This window comes from Sapajus apella, unplaced genomic scaffold, assembly GCF_009761245.1.
Source record: "Sapajus apella isolate SASKATOON/1434 unplaced genomic scaffold, GSC_monkey_1.0 scaffold37, whole genome shotgun sequence".
In the NCBI taxonomy this organism is placed as follows: Eukaryota; Metazoa; Chordata; class Mammalia; order Primates; family Cebidae; genus Sapajus; species Sapajus apella.
In genome coordinates, this window is record NW_022436977.1 from 10,373,411 (window position 1) to 10,391,591 (window position 18,181).

An 18,181-nucleotide genomic window follows, 5' to 3' on the forward strand; every position below is an offset into this window, starting at 1 on the left:
TTGCAGCTCTGCGCCTGCGCCAAACGGCAGCGCTTTTTGACCGCGCGGCCGCCAAAGGCACAGTGGTGTTCACATCTCGTCTAACTGACCCGCGAGAAGGAAGGACGCTAGCTTTTTTCGGGTCTGGGAAGAGAAAGAAGGTCACTTCCGGCGACAGGGTCGCGTCACTTCCTCTGAAGCTTGGCGTTTCGTCAGTGGGGACCCACGCGGGTTCAACATGCGTATCGAGAAGTGTTATTTCTGTTCCGGGCCCATCTACCCTGGCCACGGCATGATGTTCGTACGCAACGACTGCAAGGTGAGGGGTGAGGCGGCCGAGGCCAGCCGGCGCTTCAGCTGCTCTCCCGCTGTTCCTGGGCGCGCCGGCCCGGTGCCGGGTGCTTCTGCGTCTGCCGGGTTTGGCCTGGGTTCTTCCCGCTTTTCCCGTGGGATGGTGGCTTAACTGGGGCCCCGGCCTCAATGCTCCGCTTCGGAAGTTTCTCCTTGCCGGTGTCCCGAGCGACGCTGGCCACCAGGTCACCTTTGGGTGGCGTTGGCAGTAAGGAGCTTCAGGAGCGATCCTAGCAAGCGCCTGCTGGGAATCTTGAATATCTGTGTCGGCTGTTTCGCCACTTATGTACGTGGCCAAGTTCTTGAATCCAGCAAACTTGGTCGCATGTATGCCCTGCCAGGCATTATACTGAGGTCCGTACTAAAGAGGTTGTTGGGAGTGTTCCATATTGCTTAATGGTAGAGTTATGTGTTAAGTTACTGCATGTGAGTTGGGGAGGATCCTATATGGAAAGACTCACAATGGAGGTGACATTTATCCTGGACCCTGAATTTTGCAGAAGAAAGAGCGGCGGGGGCCTTCTAAGTGGAAGGCAGAGAGAACGGAGCAAATACATTTGTTTGAGGAAGTGATTAGATTGTAGATGATACAGCCTTGGGGGTTGGGCTACAAGTATAAATATAATAAGCCTATAAACGTAAATAAATATGTCCTAGTTGTAAAAGACGTTTTGAATGGTACACGAAATTCCTGTGATATCAGAATGAATCCCATTCCTCCCTTTCTCAGAAAAACACATTGTTTCTCAGAATTGGACCTCTTACATTTGCTTGTGAATTACTGGGCGTTTACAGATTCCTCGTTTCCACCAGATGTATTGAGTTGGCATTTTTGCGGGAGGGGAAGAGGGTTTAAGAATCTGCATATTAAAGTGAATTTGACATGCTAAAGAATTAGAAGCCTGACTTCATCACCTTATATCTCTGTAATAGATCAAAGATATTGACCTCATTAATTAGGAGCAAGGGATTCAGTTGAAAGTGAGAGACGAAAGCTATGTTTGGAAACAGAACGTAGAAGATTTTGAATACTTGCTCTCAGGAACGTGATAAGTTTATAAAAATGAGTCAAAAGATTGCCAGGTTGGGATCTAATTCAGAGCAGGCAGTATGGTTCTGTAGATGATCTAGTTATGATTTTGTGATTTTTGTCCAGGATGCTTGTCAGCTGAATATTGGAATTAGAACAGCAGATCATGGGAGCTGTCAAGACCTGGGTATTACCGATTTGGTGGACACAGTGGAAGTTAAGTTGATGAAGTCTAGCAGGGACAGTGTTGAGTTGGTTGGGGGTCACCTTGGCCTATGGAAGACCAGTGGATCCAGAAGAGAACTGATGGGGGAAATAAAAGATAAAGGGCCTGAAGCACTAACAAAGAACAAGTATCTTATCTTTTCTGTGTTCTTAATTTTGAATGTCTAAATCTCCTGAGATCCAAATCCGAATTTTCCAGTGAGTCTACTGAAAGAGAGTTCCTTAGTACCTTAAATCTTTTTTTTTTTTTTTTTTGAGACGGAGTTTTGCTTTTGTTACCCAGGCTGGAGTGCAATGGCACGATCTCGGCTCACTGCAACCTCCGCCTCCTGGGTTCAGGCAATTCTCCTGCCTCAGCCTCCTGAGTAGCTGGGATTACAGGCACGCACCACCATGCCCAGCTAATTTTTTGTATTTTTAGTAGAGACGGGGTTTCACCATGTTGACCAGGATGGTCTCGATCTCTTGACCTCGTGATCCACCCGCCTCGGCCTCCCAAAGTGCTGGGATTACAGGCGTGAGCCACCGCGCCCGGCTAGTACCTTAAATCTTTTTGCTGTATGAATTAATACCTCTCTTAACTGCCAGGATAGTTCTGCTAGAAACGTGGGAGTGATCTTTGAATCTTTCACCTTTTGTATCTAGTTATCAAGTGTTACCTATTCTGCTTCTGCAAAGATAGTGCTGTCTTTACCTTCTTTCTCCTTTCCTGCCCTAGTTCAGATAACGCACTTGCCACTTTTATAGCCTCTTACCCATTTTTTCTTTTTTTTGAGACGGGGGCTCACTGTCTAATGTCCAGGCTGGTGTGTAGTGGTGTGGTCATGGCTCACTGCAGCCTCAATCTCCAGAGTTTAAGCAATCTCCCCTCCTCAGCATCCTGAGTAACTGGTACTACAGGTGTGCACCACCAACATTAAAAAAACATTTTGTAGAGACAGGTACATTAAATTTTTTTTTTTTTTTTTTGTAGAGACAGGGACTTCCTATGTTGCCTAGGCTTTAACTAGTCTTTCTACCTCTATTCTCTCAGTTTCTGAGAGTGTTTTTTTTTTTTTTTTTTTTTTTTGAGTTTTTCTTCTCCCTCTTTCACCGGGCTGGAGAGCAGTGGCACAACCTTGACTCACTGCAGCCTCCACCTCCCAGATTCAAGCGATTCTCCTGCCTCAGCTCCTGAGTAGCTGGGACTACAGGCGCATGCCACCAAGCCCAGCTAAATTTTGTATTTTAGTAGAGATGGGTTTCACCATGTTGACCAGGGTGGTCTCCATCTCTTGACCTTGTGAACCGCCTGCTTTTGCCTCCCGAGGTGCTGGGATTATAGGCATGAGTCACCGCGCCTGGCCAACACTGTTTTTAATAGAAGCTTCACCTTTTACTCTTCTTAGGCATAAATGGGTTAAGGGTAGTATTAATGCTAATGCTCCATATTTGCACATACTTTGCAAACAGGAAAAGTACATACAGTCTTAACGAGGGCTTAATAAATGTTGAATTAGTGGAATAAGAAAGGTTTCAAGAAATTTGAGTCCAAGGTATGGTGGATCATTTGTTAGCATGTTAGCATTTAGAGGACTAAATTAAAAGAGAAACTTGAGCCTGTAAAGCTTTGCCTGACAGGTGAGCCATCCACCTCTTACCCCACCAGATTTAACCACTTCCTCATGTGTGTTTACATATTATATCATGCCTGATTATAGCTTTATCCCGTTGTTTATATCCTAGTCGGATCGTGGATCTTACTTGATCACAGAGTGAGACTATCACATTGCTAGACTAAGCTTCTTGAGGTAGAGTACCAAGTTTTAATTGTTCTTGTACCTTTAGCACTAGTACATCAGGCACTTAGATGCTCCTTGTTTGCTGATTGAATCCCTTTGGCACCTCCCATGGCTATAATTCTCTTTAGATCCTTCATTGTGCCTTTCAGGTAATACCTATTAGATAAAGAGCCAGGTAGATTCCTCATTGGATCTTTTTGGAATTGAGAAGAGCCAGAACAAGTTTAGTCCTCCCATTAGATAAATATTAGAAAAAGAAATTTACCTAGGGACCATCTAGTGGATATTAAATATGGAAGGCTTTTACTTAAAAAAGTAATAGTATTTTGGGCTGAAAATACTCAAATGAGGTATGATAATTCATTTCACAATGATTTTCATAGGTTCATTTTTCATTCATGATTTCATAGTACGCTACGCCAGGAGACTATAGTAGTTCTTATATTTTCTACTCTATTTGACATTAACTCAAGGATATAGACATGTTTTCACTTTTGTCTCTTAGGAGAAGGCTGTCTAGGAGGTACGCGTCTTGGTCAGATTAAACTAATAGCAACAGTTTATTTTTTTTTTTAATTTTTTAATTTAAAAAATTAAAAAAAAATTTTTTTTGATTTTCTTTTTTTAAAATTTAAAACATATCACAAAACCATTTAAGCAGTTTCTAAGAAAACTGCCCTACACTGTGTGTAGTGACCTACTTGAAGTTCCCCATAGGGGAGTGTATATAACAGGTGAAAAATATTATGATTTGTGATACATACAGAGGCTTATTTAGTTTGAAGTGTTTTTACTGTTTATTTTGACCTATTTAATTATCTGTCATACCTTCTAGGTATGATAATTCAATTTAATTTTCTTTACCAAGATCCACAAATCCCAAATAATTACCTTTCCTCTCCCCATTTCCTCCAGTGGCATATACAAATTGTAGTGTGTTGTAAGGCTTTACAGAGTAACAAAACAATACTGTTAGATTTATGAAATGAGTCCTAATAAGCCATTTCAGGAACATGTTGAAGCATCATTAAGTTGTAAGTTAGCATTTAATTAAAGGATTATGTCTTTTGGGGTGAAGGTGGAGAATTAAAGTAGTAAAGAATCTTGCTGGTAGATCTATGAATCAGTAGAAAACAAATCTGTTATATTACCAGTTTTAGTTGCTTTTGAAATTATTTTGTGCTTTCAACAAGAAAGAGGGAAAGACTCAAAGGAGATTTCAGTAATGGTTGGTTGAAACTTTTATCCCCATTGAGGTATAGAGACAGTGAATTTTGAAAAATATCCTGAATTAAGAAACGACTTAAATAAGTGACTTTACTTAAAACTATTCCATTTGAGATAATTTTACTGTTATTCTATAATGATTAGTGATTTTAAATAATATTTTCAGGGCCTTTAGCCTTTGGTTGGGATGATGTTTGATAGTTAAAAAATAGTTGTTTCCATTTAATCTGATATATCTTACACATTTCTAAAAGGCAGTGCAAGTAGAAGGAAAAGTAGTTTTTGTCCAGCCGGGGTAACGTCTTATGTTAGAAAGTTTTAAATGTTGACTTCTCCATATTTTAACTTTTCTTCTAGGTGTTCAGATTTTGCAAATCTAAATGTCATAAAAACTTTAAAAAGAAGCGCAATCCTCGCAAAGTTAGGTGGACCAAAGCATTCCGGAAAGCAGCTGGTAAAGAGCTTACAGTGGTGAGTACAGTTAGCTATCAATACAGTGTTTACACGTTTCACAGTTTTAGTATTTGGAGGGTGTATGTTATTTAATCAGTCATAACAAGCCTTCCTATAACATGATTAATAAGTGCCTTATATGTATTTGGCTATGGAAATAATCTCATTCTCACATGATCCTGAAAGCTGTAATTCTGTGGAGCTACTATTTTTTTTTTTTTTTTTTTTTTTTTGAGACGGAGTTTCGCTCTTGTTACCCAGGCTGGAGTGCAATGGCGCGATCTGGGCTCACCGCAACCTCCGCCTCCCGGGTTCAGGCAATTCTCCTGCCCCAGCCTCCTGAGTCGCTGGGATTACAGGCACGCTCCACCATGCCCAGCTAATTTTTTATAGTTTTAGTAGAGACGGGGTTTCAGCATGTTGACCAGGATGGTCTCGATCTCTTGACCTTGTGATCCACCCGCCTGGGCCTCCCACAGTGCTGGGATTACAGGCTTGAGCCACCACGCCCGGCCAGGAGCTACTATTTTTAACTCTTGCAGACAAGGAGGAAAATTACTTAAATGGTTTGGGGTGAAGTTGGGAATTGCTACTCAAAGATTTTGAGATGCAATTAGGAGATAAAGGTTTTCTGAATGGCAGTCAAAGCTCAGGTGAAGTTTATAATAGACTCATTTATCAATTTCTGGATTTTGTTAGCAGGACTTTGTATCTGAGAGCAGAGGAATTAGTAGTGTTGGTGTGAGGACTAGAGAGAAGTCCAGGGGGAAGAGGACTTAACAGAATGAGCACCCATCATTAAATTGTTACATTGATTTGATAAAAGGATATTTTGAAGCTGTTCACTTTCAGTCCCTGTAAAGGAAGGGGGTGAAATGCAGTACAGGCTACCTTTGAGGGAGGAAGATTTTTTAAACTGTCCCCTCCCTCCATGGCCTCCTTTCCCCCGCAAACCTGTGACTCCTTTCTGCTACTAAAGAGCGGTTACAGTCAATTTCCATGAAGCCCTTTCCTGGCCTCCTTAATACCAGAGCTTTGCAATGAATGTAAAGAGTATTATTTGACAAGATGCAAGGCCCAATCATAATTACTATCACAAAAATAATTTTCATTCTGGGCAAGAAGAAGCACAGCAGCCCAAATGCAACTGCTTGAGAAGAAACTGCGAGTCACAGCCATTTATTCATTACCATTTACCTTGTGGCTGAGGTTTTATGATCTGAATAAAGGTGTATGTAGAAAAGAAATAGCTAAATACAGAGGTAATGCTGTTTATGCCTGTCAGATAGATTTGAAAACCAAGATATACCTGTAGCTTTTCCAAAATTGTTTCGTGTGTTTTAAGATTAAAAGGATCATTGACTAAAAATACCAGCCGCTAGCAGTGGTAACAATGTTTGGAGGGGATCTGAAGAAATGCAGGGTCTGACTTACATTCTGCACTGTAGCACCTCATTTATTTGAAGGTATATTTGTATAGTTTTCACACCTTTTTGCTATAATGAATAGATATTTAGGTTGAACCATATGAAATTATTTCCTTTCTCTCTGTCTTTTTTCTGTCTCTTACAGGAAGGACATGCAATTCTTGATGTTGACTTTTTTGATCTTTGAAAAATGGCAGTTTCATATGTTTCAACATAATTCAAAGTTTTCTGGCTTTGAGTCTTACCTGGGAATGGGAAATTGGGAAGGTTTTGTAGTTTGTAATCCTGATCATTGTTATATGCCCTTCTGAGGTATGGGGGTTTTAGTGTCCCCTCCTCTCCCTTTGAGAATCACTGGTATATATAGAGAGATTTTCAGTAGGCTGTTTTGTACATGGAGGTATGTAAAGAGAAAGAACTTGAAAACCTGTATTCTCTGAGATCTCCCTGAGGGGTGTATCTTGATGTGTGTTCACTCAGAACACTTATGTAAAGGAAGATGTTTTAAGAAATGTTTCCTTTCTACCTTTCTTAAAACCTTATTTTTATCTCCTCTGTTCCCTCTTACAGGATAATTCATTTGAATTTGAAAAGCGTAGAAATGAACCTATCAAATACCAGCGAGAGCTATGGAATAAAACTAGTAAGTCATAAAGAAATACCAGTAATTTTGAGGAGAGACTGGTTTTGGAATATTAGCATAACTTTAAGTGTCATTTTGTTGTTTAAATATTGAATTTTCCATTTTTCATTTCTTGGCTTTTATTATTTTAACCTCATTTTAATGGTTCTGTTGTCATTTATCAAATTTTTTTTTAGAATTGTCCAGTGTGTTCACTTTAAAATAATGTGGTTATTAACGTTGATACTAGTTTAAGTGCCCACACAGAGATGTAAAAGCATACATAAGGCTGAAAAAAGTAGAGACGGGAAATACTGTTTTAGGGTGAGCATGGGACAGTTAAAATACACATGAAACCTAACACACTTTATATGTTTAGACGACATAGTTTAGGATATAAACTTGTACCCTGTATACCTTATAAAGTTCATTGCTTCTTTAAAATTTAAAAGTATAGCACTTAACGTCATCATTACAAGTGTTGTGAGATAATTTCTAAGTGTTCGACTCAGTTAAAAGGTGAAGTTACAATCTATCGAAATTAAAAGCAATAATACCTAGTTCTTGTCTTTTTTTTTTTTTTTTTTTTTTTTCCTGAAGTAGGCAGAGACTTTAATGAAAAAGGTCCCATATGTAGAAAAAGTTAATCCCTTGAGCTAGCTTGTAGATTCCACCACGTTTGTGTATGTTTGGGACCCTTGGCCCTACTCTTTTTTTGAGACAGAAAGTCTTGCTGTGTCCCCCAGGCTGGAGCGCAGTGATGTGATCTCGGCTCACTGCAATATCTGCCTCCTAGGTTCAAGCAGTTCTCCTGTCTCAGCCTCCCAGGTAGCTGGGATTACAGGCACCTGCCACAACACCTGGCTAATTTTTGTGTTTTTAGTAGAGGCTGGATTTTGCCATGTTGGCCAGGGTGGCCTCGAACTCCTGACCTCAAGTGATCCACCTGTCTTGGCCTCCCAGAGTGCTGGGATTATAGGCGTTGAGTCACTGCACTCAGCCCGGCCCTGCCTTCTTTTCTTCCTTTGGCTACCTTTATGCAGCCCGTAGCCCTTTCTAGTATTGGGTGTGGGGTTGATGTGGTTTGTTAACCAGAGTCTGTAAGGCTAACAATTTCGTGAACTTTATTACTCTCCTAATGGATCATGGGCAGGGCATCCCTTTCTGTATTCCAATTAGTCATGAGACTTCAGGGGAATAACTGAAAATTTGTGGACCTTTGTAGTAGTGTTCAACACCTTCTAAAGCAGGGGCATCCAATCTTTTGGCCTTGCTGGGCCACATTGGAAGAAGAATTGTCTTGGGGCACACATGAAATACACTAACACTAATGACAACTGGTGAGCTAAGGGAAAAAAAAAAAAAGAACTCTTTATGTTTTAAGAAAGCTTATGAATTTATGTTGGGCCGTGGGTTGGACAGGTTTGTTCTAAAGCTTTGTTTATGCTGGACCATGTGGAGAATATATTAAAAAAAAATTTTTTTTTTCTATCTTTTTTTCTTTCTTTCTTTTTTGTTTTAGAGATTGAGTCTCGCTCTGTCGCCCAGGCTGGAGTGCGGTGGTGCAATGTCAGCTCACTGCATCCTCCACCTCTCGGGTTCAAGCGATTCTCCTGCCTCAGCCTCCTGAGTAGCTGGGACTACAGGTGCATGCCACCACACTTGTATTTTTTTGTATTTTTAGTAGTGACAAGGTTTTACCGTGTTAGCCAGGATGATCTCCATCTCCTGATCTTGTGATCTGCCCACCTTGGCCTCCCAAAGTGCTGGGATTACAGGGGTGAGCCATCATGCCCGGCTTGCAATTGCCTTTTCTATAGATAGACCTAATTATTGTGCCCTTTGGGTCTCCCCGATCCCCTTTTTAAAAAATAAGGTCTTTTCCTTCTGTTTTATAATTAGAGGAAGAGTTAATATCTGAAAAGCAGTTGATTTTATTGGGTTTATTTGGTAAGGAAATAACACTGATTCAAACTCAAGGATTTCTAAAGAGATTAACTTACAAGATTCTTAAATTAATTTCAAAAGGCACCCTTATCAAGGACATTGGAAAGTCCTGAAGCATTTCTTCCTTTCTTTCTTTTTTATTTTTTGAGACAGAGTCTTACTCTGACACCCAGGCTGGAGGCAGTGGCCTGACCTTGGCTCACTGCAACCTCCGCCTCCTGGGTTCAAGTAGTTCTCCTGCCTCAGCCTCCCGAGGAGCTGGGATTATAGGCACATGCTGTCATGCCTGGCTAATTTTTTTTGTATTTTAGTAGAGATGGGGTTTCGCCATGTTGCCCAGGCTGATTGTGAACCCTGAGCTCAGGCAGTCTGCCTGCCTCGGCCTCCAAAAGTGCTAGGGTTACAGGTGTGAGCCATCACACCCGGCCAGTCCTGAAGCATTTCTGGACTAAATTCAGTTTTATTTTATTTGACCTATGTTTTTGTTGTTGTTGTTATTACATGAAGACAGCAGCTCCAGATCATTTTTACATATTTTATAACTACTTTTACTTAGTAGGTATTTAGGTTGCTGTTGAAATTGAGGTGCATATCCCATTTTAGTGATACGTGAATAATCAGTTCAGTGGTCCTTCATGCTGGTTTCGTGTTATTTACATTACTTGAGAGAAATACTGCTGTGTTCTGTAAGACTTCACATACTGTAATGGTAATATTCTCTGCATTTCTTAATTTATTTTAATTCAGTGCACATTTATTAAGCACTACCTGGGTCGTACAGAGATGAACAGGTCGCACACAGCCTCCGCCCTCTAAGTGCATTTACCAAGTACTCGTATTTTATTGTTTCTGTTGGGTTTTATTAGAGAGTCTCATTCTCTTGCCCCCCTCATTTGTACCTAGTGATAGCTGATGAGCTAAGGGAAAAAAAGAAAAAAAACTGCAGTAAATCTGCAAATGCTGTAAGAAGCAGTGCTCTATTGATTTTTTCTTTTTTTTTCCCCTGCACTGATTCTGCTTTCCTTTTTACTGGGATCCTAAAAATAGATTTTTCTAAGAAGATTTGCTAGGTGCACAGTATGAGTCCTGGGTGCATATTATGAGGGTCTTTGGAATTTAAGATTGTTTCGTAGTATTTTACACAATAAAAGTTGTCAGTAGGGTTGCAGAAAAATACTCTTCTAAGAGATTCACTGATTCCCTGCACCTCTCGTATTTCAACATCATTTTGTCTATAAACTAATCTGTTGACAAGAGTTTTGTATCCATTGCTTACTTACGTTGTCAAATTGTGTGAGGATATGGATTGAACAACCTTTGTTAAGGTGCTGATTTCTATTTTAACTTATTACATATTTTCTTTTTGTTTAAAAAAATTTTTTTTTATCTCAATAGCTTTTAGGGTACAAGTATTTTTTCTGTTTACATGGATTAATTGTAGAGTGGTGAAATCTGAGATTTTAGTGCATCCATCTCCTGAGTAGTGTGCATTGTACCCAATATAAAGTTTTTACCTCTTACCCTGCCCCACTCCCCTTTCTGAGTCCCCATAGTCCATTATATCACTCTGTATGCCTTTGTTTGCCCATAGCTTAGCTCCCACTTATAAGTGAGAACATACAGTATTAAGTTTTTTGTTCCTGGGTTACTTCACTTAGAAGAATGGCCTCCAGCTCCATCCAAGTTGTTGCAAAAGACATTGTTTTGTTCTTTTTTTTTTTTGGCTGAGTACTATTCCATGGTGTGTAAATAACTACATTTTCTTTACCCACTCATTGGTTGATGGGCACTCAGGTTGGTTCCATATCTTTGCAGTTGTGAATTGTGCTGTCAGATGCTTCTTAGGTTCAAAATGTTTCAATCTTCTGGAATTTTTGGAAATACGATACAATATTCTTGGGAAAGGATTTTCCTGCCATTTGTGTTTATTTCCCTTCTAAAGAACTTTAAAATGTGGAAATGCTTCTGAATACTAGACCTTGTCCTTATTTTTGCTGAAAGACAAAGAAAAAAGTTATATTTCCAGCATATTACTAATTCTGAGCTACAGCATATGCAGATTTATAGTTGACATTTTCTTACAGTTATTTATAGAAACATTGTTTTAATACTAGAGGTCTCAAAGATTGCCCTCGGGGTTTTGGTTAAAATGTAGATTCAGATATAGCAGGTTTGTGTGGGCCTGAAATCCTTTATTTCTAACAAGCTCCCAAATGATGCCACTGTTACTGGTCCCAGACTACATTTTTTTAAAAAGTCTTTTTTTTTTTTTTTTTTTTGACCTAATTTCAGAGTACAGAAAAGTTGCAGGAGTACAGTTCTCTGATCTCCTTCATCCAGATTCCCTGAATGCTAACGTTTTATTGAATTAATTTTTTCTCTTTGTCTCTCTTTCTCTAGTGTATGATATTTTTCTGAGCTGTTTAAACATACATAATGCTTCTTTATCCCTAGTTTAATATGTATTTCCAGAAATAAAAGCATTCTCTCACATAACCACACTACAATGATTAAAATCAAGATTAACTTTGGTAGAATATTATTACCTAATCTTAGACCTATTCATATTTCTCCTATTGTCCCAGTAATAGCCTTTATCACAAAATTTTTAAGAATAGTACATGTCAGGTCTCTTTAATCTCTTTTAATCTGGAACATTGCCTGAGTTTGTCTTTATATTTCATGATATTGACAGTTTTGAAGAATATGTATGGGCCAAGTGTTTGGTATAAAATTCCTTAACTGGATTTTGTTTGATGTTTCCTTAAGATTAGGTTTAGATAATGCACATTTGGCAAGAGCACTAGAGATTTGATGCTGAGTTTTTTCAGAGTTTTGTCAGGAGACAACAAGCTCTCCATTAGTTCCATTACTAGCAGTGTTAACCTTGATCATTAGGTTAAGGTGTGTCTGTCGGGTTTTTCCACTGGAGAGTTACTGTTGTACTCTTTTTAATTCGTAAGTGTACTTTTGGGAGATGCTTTAAAAGACTTTGTTGGCCGGGAGTGGTGGCCCACACCTGTAATCCCAGCACTTTGGGAGGCTGAGGTGGGAGGATCATGAGGTCAGGAGATCAAGACCATCCTGGCCAACATGATGAAACCCTGTCTCTACTAAAAATAAAAAAATTAGCTGGGCATGGTGGTGTGTGCCTGTAATCCCAGCTACTTGGGAGGCTGAGGCAGGAGAACCGCTTGAACCAGGGAGGTTGCAGTGAGCCGAGATCACGCCACTGTTCTCCAGCCTGGCAACAGAGAGAGACTCAGTCTCAAAAAAAAAAAAAAAAAAACTCTATAAATGTCTTATTTAGATCTACAGACTACACTTTAAGGAGCTAGATTAGAAGTTGTGGTGTCTAAGCTACGGAGCACTTGAAATGTGACTAAATTGTGGTGTGCTGTAAATGTAAAATGAATGATGAATTTTAAGACTTAATATGAAAACAGGAATACAGTATTTCAGTAATAATTTTATATAGATTACATGTTGAATGACAATATTTCGGAAATTTGGGTTAAACAAAGTATGTCATTAAATTTCCACTTGTTCCTTTTTACTTCAAAAAATATGGCTACTGAAAAATTTAAAATTTCATATATGGTTTGTTTTTTATTGGATAGTACTGATAGTAAATTTAGAGCGTGGTTGGACTCAGCCCCGTTTTAGCCAGTGCTTCTGCAGACATTCTCCAAAACAGTTGGATTTTTGTGGTTGAGAACATTTTAGTATTGATTGTTAGGTTCATTCTCCCAATGTCACGTGGTGACCATATTCCAGGCACTGTAAGTGTTTATAACCAGAAAGGTGCTGTCTTTCTTTATTCATGGAAATTACAAGTTATGAATGGGATTAGTTGTCAACAGTCCAAGTTCTCTTTATAAAAAAACATTTGAAAAGCATTGGATTGGTTTAAAGTGAAGGAAAACTTAACAGCAATAGAGACTTTTTTCCAAATAAAAATTAAAGAAGTGATAATTGTGAAAGAGAATGTTGACAGTGATGATAGCCGTGAGTATATACCTTCTTCAGCTTTTTGAGTAGGGATTGTTTTTGTAAGGATTTTTTTTCATGTAAATTCATTTCTAAATCAGAATAATAAAGAAGTGTTTGTTAATGTAGTTGTTGATCATACTGCTTGAATGTGCATACATTTGCTAATAACTTGTGAATTTTTTTGTAGTTGATGCAATGAAGAGAGTTGAAGAGATCAAACAGAAACGCCAAGCTAAATTTATAATGAACAGGTATGAATGTTTGTATGGAGTAACTTTTGGAAAATAATTACTAGTAGATATTTAGAGGCATTAGTATTTTTTTTTTTTTTTTTTTTTTTAGTATTTTTATTTCGACATAACTTCAGACTTACCAAAAACTTTCAGGAATAATATGAAGGACTCTTGTATATTCTGCTAGCATTTTACATTTACTTTATCCTTGTCACAATGTATGGAAGACATAGTGCTTTTTCCTTCTAAGTATACTTAAGTGTATATAACTTAAAAATAAGAACATTCCCTTAAACACAGTGTGGTTATCTGTCAGTCAGGAAATTAACATTGATGTACTACTAACCTTGTTTAGACGTCACCAGTTATTCTGATTACATCCATGGCAACAGAAAGTCCTTCATATTTCTTCAGCCTCTTTTAATTTGGACAGTTTCTCATCTTTCTTTATTTTACATGACATTGATAGTTTTGAAGAATATAGGTCCGGTTATTATATAGAATGTTCTTCAATTTGGGTTTGTCTAATATCTTCCTCATTAGATTTAGGCTAGGTACCTTTTGCCGGGGTGTTACAGAAATGACGACGTATCCTTCTTATTCATCATATCCGAAAGCATATGATGTCACCTTGCTGATGATGTTAACTTTGATCACTTGATTAAGGTGATGTCTGTCAGGTTTCTCCACTGTAAGATTACTACTTTGTTTTCCTTGTAAACAGTACATGTCTTGTGGGAGATACAAAGAGATTCAATAAAGAGCCTATTACTTCTCAAACTTGTACCTACTGGTTTTAGCTTTCCCTAGAGTCTTGTCTGAATCAGTTACTATTATTGTGATAGTTGCCAAATGGTGATTTTTCTAATTCCATCATTTCATCTACATTTTGTGGTCGACATTCTCATGTAAGAAAGAGCTTTTCCTTTTCTATCAATTTCAAGATTTATTCCTTTATTCATATTACATCTGTGTGTATTTATGGATTCTTATGGTATACATTGGGTTATAATTCTTTATTGTCATTATTTATTTTGATGTTCTGAGTGGCCCAGGTTTGGCCTGTGGGAGTTCCTTTGGCCGACTCTCATGTCATTTTGACAATTCTCATCGTTCTTTGAGTGCATTCATGTTTTATAGCTAACAAGATGTTTCAAGACTCATCTTTTGCTTCCTTTTCCCCAGCCTGGAATCAGCCCTTTTTTCAGAGCAGGATCATTAGCTTTTAAACTAATTGCTGTGGAATACGTCATGGAGAAGAAGCATGTGCTAGCAGCTTTCTGGCTTAAAAATGTTAAAGCATTTTAGAAAAATGTTTGAGAACTAGTTTGTTAGCATTTCTGTTGAATATCATGTGTTTTGTGCTCTTGTAATTACCAAATAGTTTTTAAAAAATTATATAACAGAGACTTACGTATATGAGGAGAAAAGATCTAGGCACTTTAACAGTTAGAGGTTGTTTTATTTAGTAGAGCACTACTTTTCATGAGTCACATCCTTCATTTGCTCAGCAAATATATATTGGGCCTCCATTTTGTGCCAGACTAGGTACAAAGGGATACAATGATTGAATGAACACATTTTGTGGTAGGATAGGAATCCTATTTTAAGCTAATTATGAACTAAAAAGCCACTTTGATTTTGAGTTGTTAGGGAAGTAAGTGTACATTTGTGAGGGCTTAATAAATGACCTTACCTTAGATTTGGGAATAACTATAAGGTATATATCTCGTTTATATTAACTTATACCTGTTAAGTTCACTGCTTGCCATTTGGGAATAATTTGAGAGAACTGAGAGGCTCTTTGTTGACTTGGTGTTGATGTTCCTGCTGGACGGGGGGGCGTTGTGGGGAGAAGGAAGGGTAATAAACAGAAGGGCAGCCATCATGTTCCCATTCCCCATCTGTGTGGCTAACTTAAGTAACAAAATTTAGAAGCTGTATTGTGAATTGATGCCTCTTAAAGAAGTGTTAGTAACTGAAATTTTGGCTTTAATATGTTTTATTAAAGACTGAAGAAAAATAAAGAGCTACAGAAAGTTCAGGATATCAAAGAAGTCAAGCAAAACATCCATCTTATCCGAGCCCCTCTTGCAGGTGAGTATTACATTACACTACACAGGAGTTCTCTGCTTTAAGTAGAAAACTGAAAAAATCTAGATTTTTGAGGTCTCTGTATTTGGGTACCAACTAACTTTGGGTATTTTTTTCCTTTAAATATTGTCTTAGTAAATTTATGATATGATTTGGTCTGTAAAAAGGTAATTTATTCAGTGTATTTTGCAGTTACAGTCAATCTATTGATACAGTGTTTCTTTTTTCCCTTCATTGAATTCTATGTTCTGTATCTCCCCAAGTTAAGCAAAATGATTTGAGTAATAATTTTATAGATGATTTTTGTCTCATACTTGTTTTGATTAAAGAACAATATTTTATATTAGTGGTTCTCAACCTTTGGTTGGTATAGGAATTACCAACTTGGGGAACTTAAATACATAGGCCCAGGCTCTTTGAGTCTGGGCTGCTGTTCAGTAGCATTCCAGGTGATTCTGATTCTAAAATTTGGACTACTGTTTCTTTTACTCAGCTGACACCAAGTACAGCTAGATCACTTAAAGAGAAAGAAATCTTGTCTAAATCTTAGTAAAGGTCAAATTCTGTAACCACATGTTGAGTACATTTGTGTAAATCTACTTGTATTATTTTTGTACCAAATTTTACTAAAACAAAATAGACAAAATTCTGGAGCATTTGTTTTACATATACCTAACAAATTGATAGCCAAAAAGCACCAGAAATGAACCATTGTTATCTAATTTTTTTTGGTAATTCTCTTTGTGGTAGATAGGACAGTGTTAAGAGCAGGGACCGTGGATCCAGATGGCTGAGGTTCACATACCAGTGGTTTGACTTAGATGACTTTGTAGTTGAGTGACCTTCCGCAAGTTAATCTGTCTTGGAGCCTAAGTTTTCTCATATTTAGAATGGGGACTGTTTTGAGGGTGAAATGAGCAAATGTATGTAGAATGTCTATTTGATGAATGGCTAGCTATTTTTAAATTTCTTAGGAATGCCTAATATTACTTTAAAACACACGGGATCCTCTATAAAGTTTTGACGTGTTGATGTAAGGTAACATTGAATTAAATTTTTTGTTTTTTACTTATTTTTGTTAAAGGCAAAGGGAAGCATTTGGAAGAGAAAATGGTACAGCAGTTGCAAGAGGATGTGGATATGGAAGACGCTTCTTTAAAATCTCTGTAACCATTTCTTTTATGTGCATTTGAAAATGCCCTTTGGACACTTGGAACTGCTAAATTATTAGTTTATTTTTTACATAAGCTTACTTAAATGAAAAGTGATTAAAATATATCTTTTCTACATTGCCATCTATAAAACATCAGATATTACTGATGTTACATTACATCTCAGTGTTAAATCTTCACTGACAGATGTACTTATGTAAATCATGAAAATTCTGCTTATAACTATAGAAGTGAATTGTGGATGTAAAATGCTTATTCCATCTGGATAATGGCACAGGGCAGCCTCTGTATAATAAGTAATTGCAAAAATTCATGGTTAGTGATATATAAAATAAAATATTCTTTGCAGTAAAATATTCCCTTTATTAATGTTATAGAAGAGGGGATACAATAAGGAAATAACAATTTGTATGAGAGTGTCAAATACTATTTTATTTTAATATTTCCTGTTTTGGTTTATTTGCATCTCAGAAGAGCATAATGATATTGTTTGATGAAGCCTAATTGTGGTGGACTGTTTTGACCTGGTTTAACCCTTCTGATAGGTAGTTTTGGATGTTGGGGATGAGAACTGAATAATCTTTGCCTGGAGCGACGCTACACTCTAGAATTTCCACTTTGGAGAATACTCAGTTCCAACTTCTGATTCCTGGTAGAACAAACTTTATTTTTCTAACCTACCAATGGTCTAGAAGCAGAGAAATCCCAATGCCTTTTAAAAGTTACGTGGCTTTCTTTTAAAAAGCTCCTGTTTTTGGAAAGTAGAATTTATGGGTACAACATCTGTTCATTATTTGTACATAAAATAAAACCATTTAAAAAGTAATGCTGGTATTTATTATTTAAAGGTACTAAACAAAGATATGAAGTATTGATTACCTAGAAGAAAACATCCTCCAAAGATACTGCTTATGTAAGAGATACATTTAAAGAGAAATAGATACTTAATATTTAATGTTTCAGTGTTTTTACATTGCTTACAATTTGAAGTATGTTTTTCTTTTCTCTTTTTTTTTTATTGCATTTTAGGTTTTGGGGTACATGTGAAGGACATGCAAGATTGTTGCATAGGTACACACATGGCAGTGTGATTTGCTGCCTTCCTCCCCATCACCTATATCTGGTATTTCCCCCTATGCTCTCTCTCCTCAACTCCCCACCCTCTGCTGTCCCTCCCCTATTTCCCCGACAGACCCCAGTGTGTGATGCTCCCCTCCCTGTGTCCATGTGTTCTCATTGTTCAACACCCACCTATGAGTGAGAACATGGTGTTTGATTTTCTGTTCTTGTGTCAGTTTGCTGAGAATGATGGTTTCCAGGTTCATCCATGTCCCTACAAAGGACAAAAACTCATCGTTTTTGATGGCTGCATAATATTCCATGGTGTATATGTGCCACATTTTCCTTGTCCAGCCCATCATCGATGGGCATTTCGGTTGGTTCCAGGTCTTTGCTATTGTAAACAGTGCTGCAGTGAACATTCATGTGCATGTGGCCTTATAGTAGAATGATTTATACTCCTTTGGATATATACCCAGTACTGGGATTGCTGGGTCAAATGGAATTTCTATTTCTAGGTCCTTGAGGAATCTCCACACTGTCTTCCACAATGGTTGAACTAATTTACACTCCCACCAACAGTGTAAA

General features: G+C 37.8%; 1 protein-coding gene across 1 annotated transcript; it reads left to right on the top strand.

Annotated features, from left to right (window-relative positions):
- Positions 1-76: 76 nt before the first annotated feature.
- RSL24D1 (ribosomal L24 domain containing 1) lies at positions 77-17,360 on the top strand. Its single transcript, XM_032297402.1, has 6 exons — positions 77-298; positions 4,951-5,064; positions 7,044-7,116; positions 13,223-13,286; positions 15,280-15,365; positions 16,447-17,360. The coding sequence occupies exons 1-6, from the start codon at positions 218-220 to the stop codon at positions 16,530-16,532; spliced, it is 504 nt and encodes a 167-aa protein (XP_032153293.1). The 5' UTR covers positions 77-217; the 3' UTR covers positions 16,533-17,360.
- Positions 17,361-18,181: the final 821 nt, after the last annotated feature.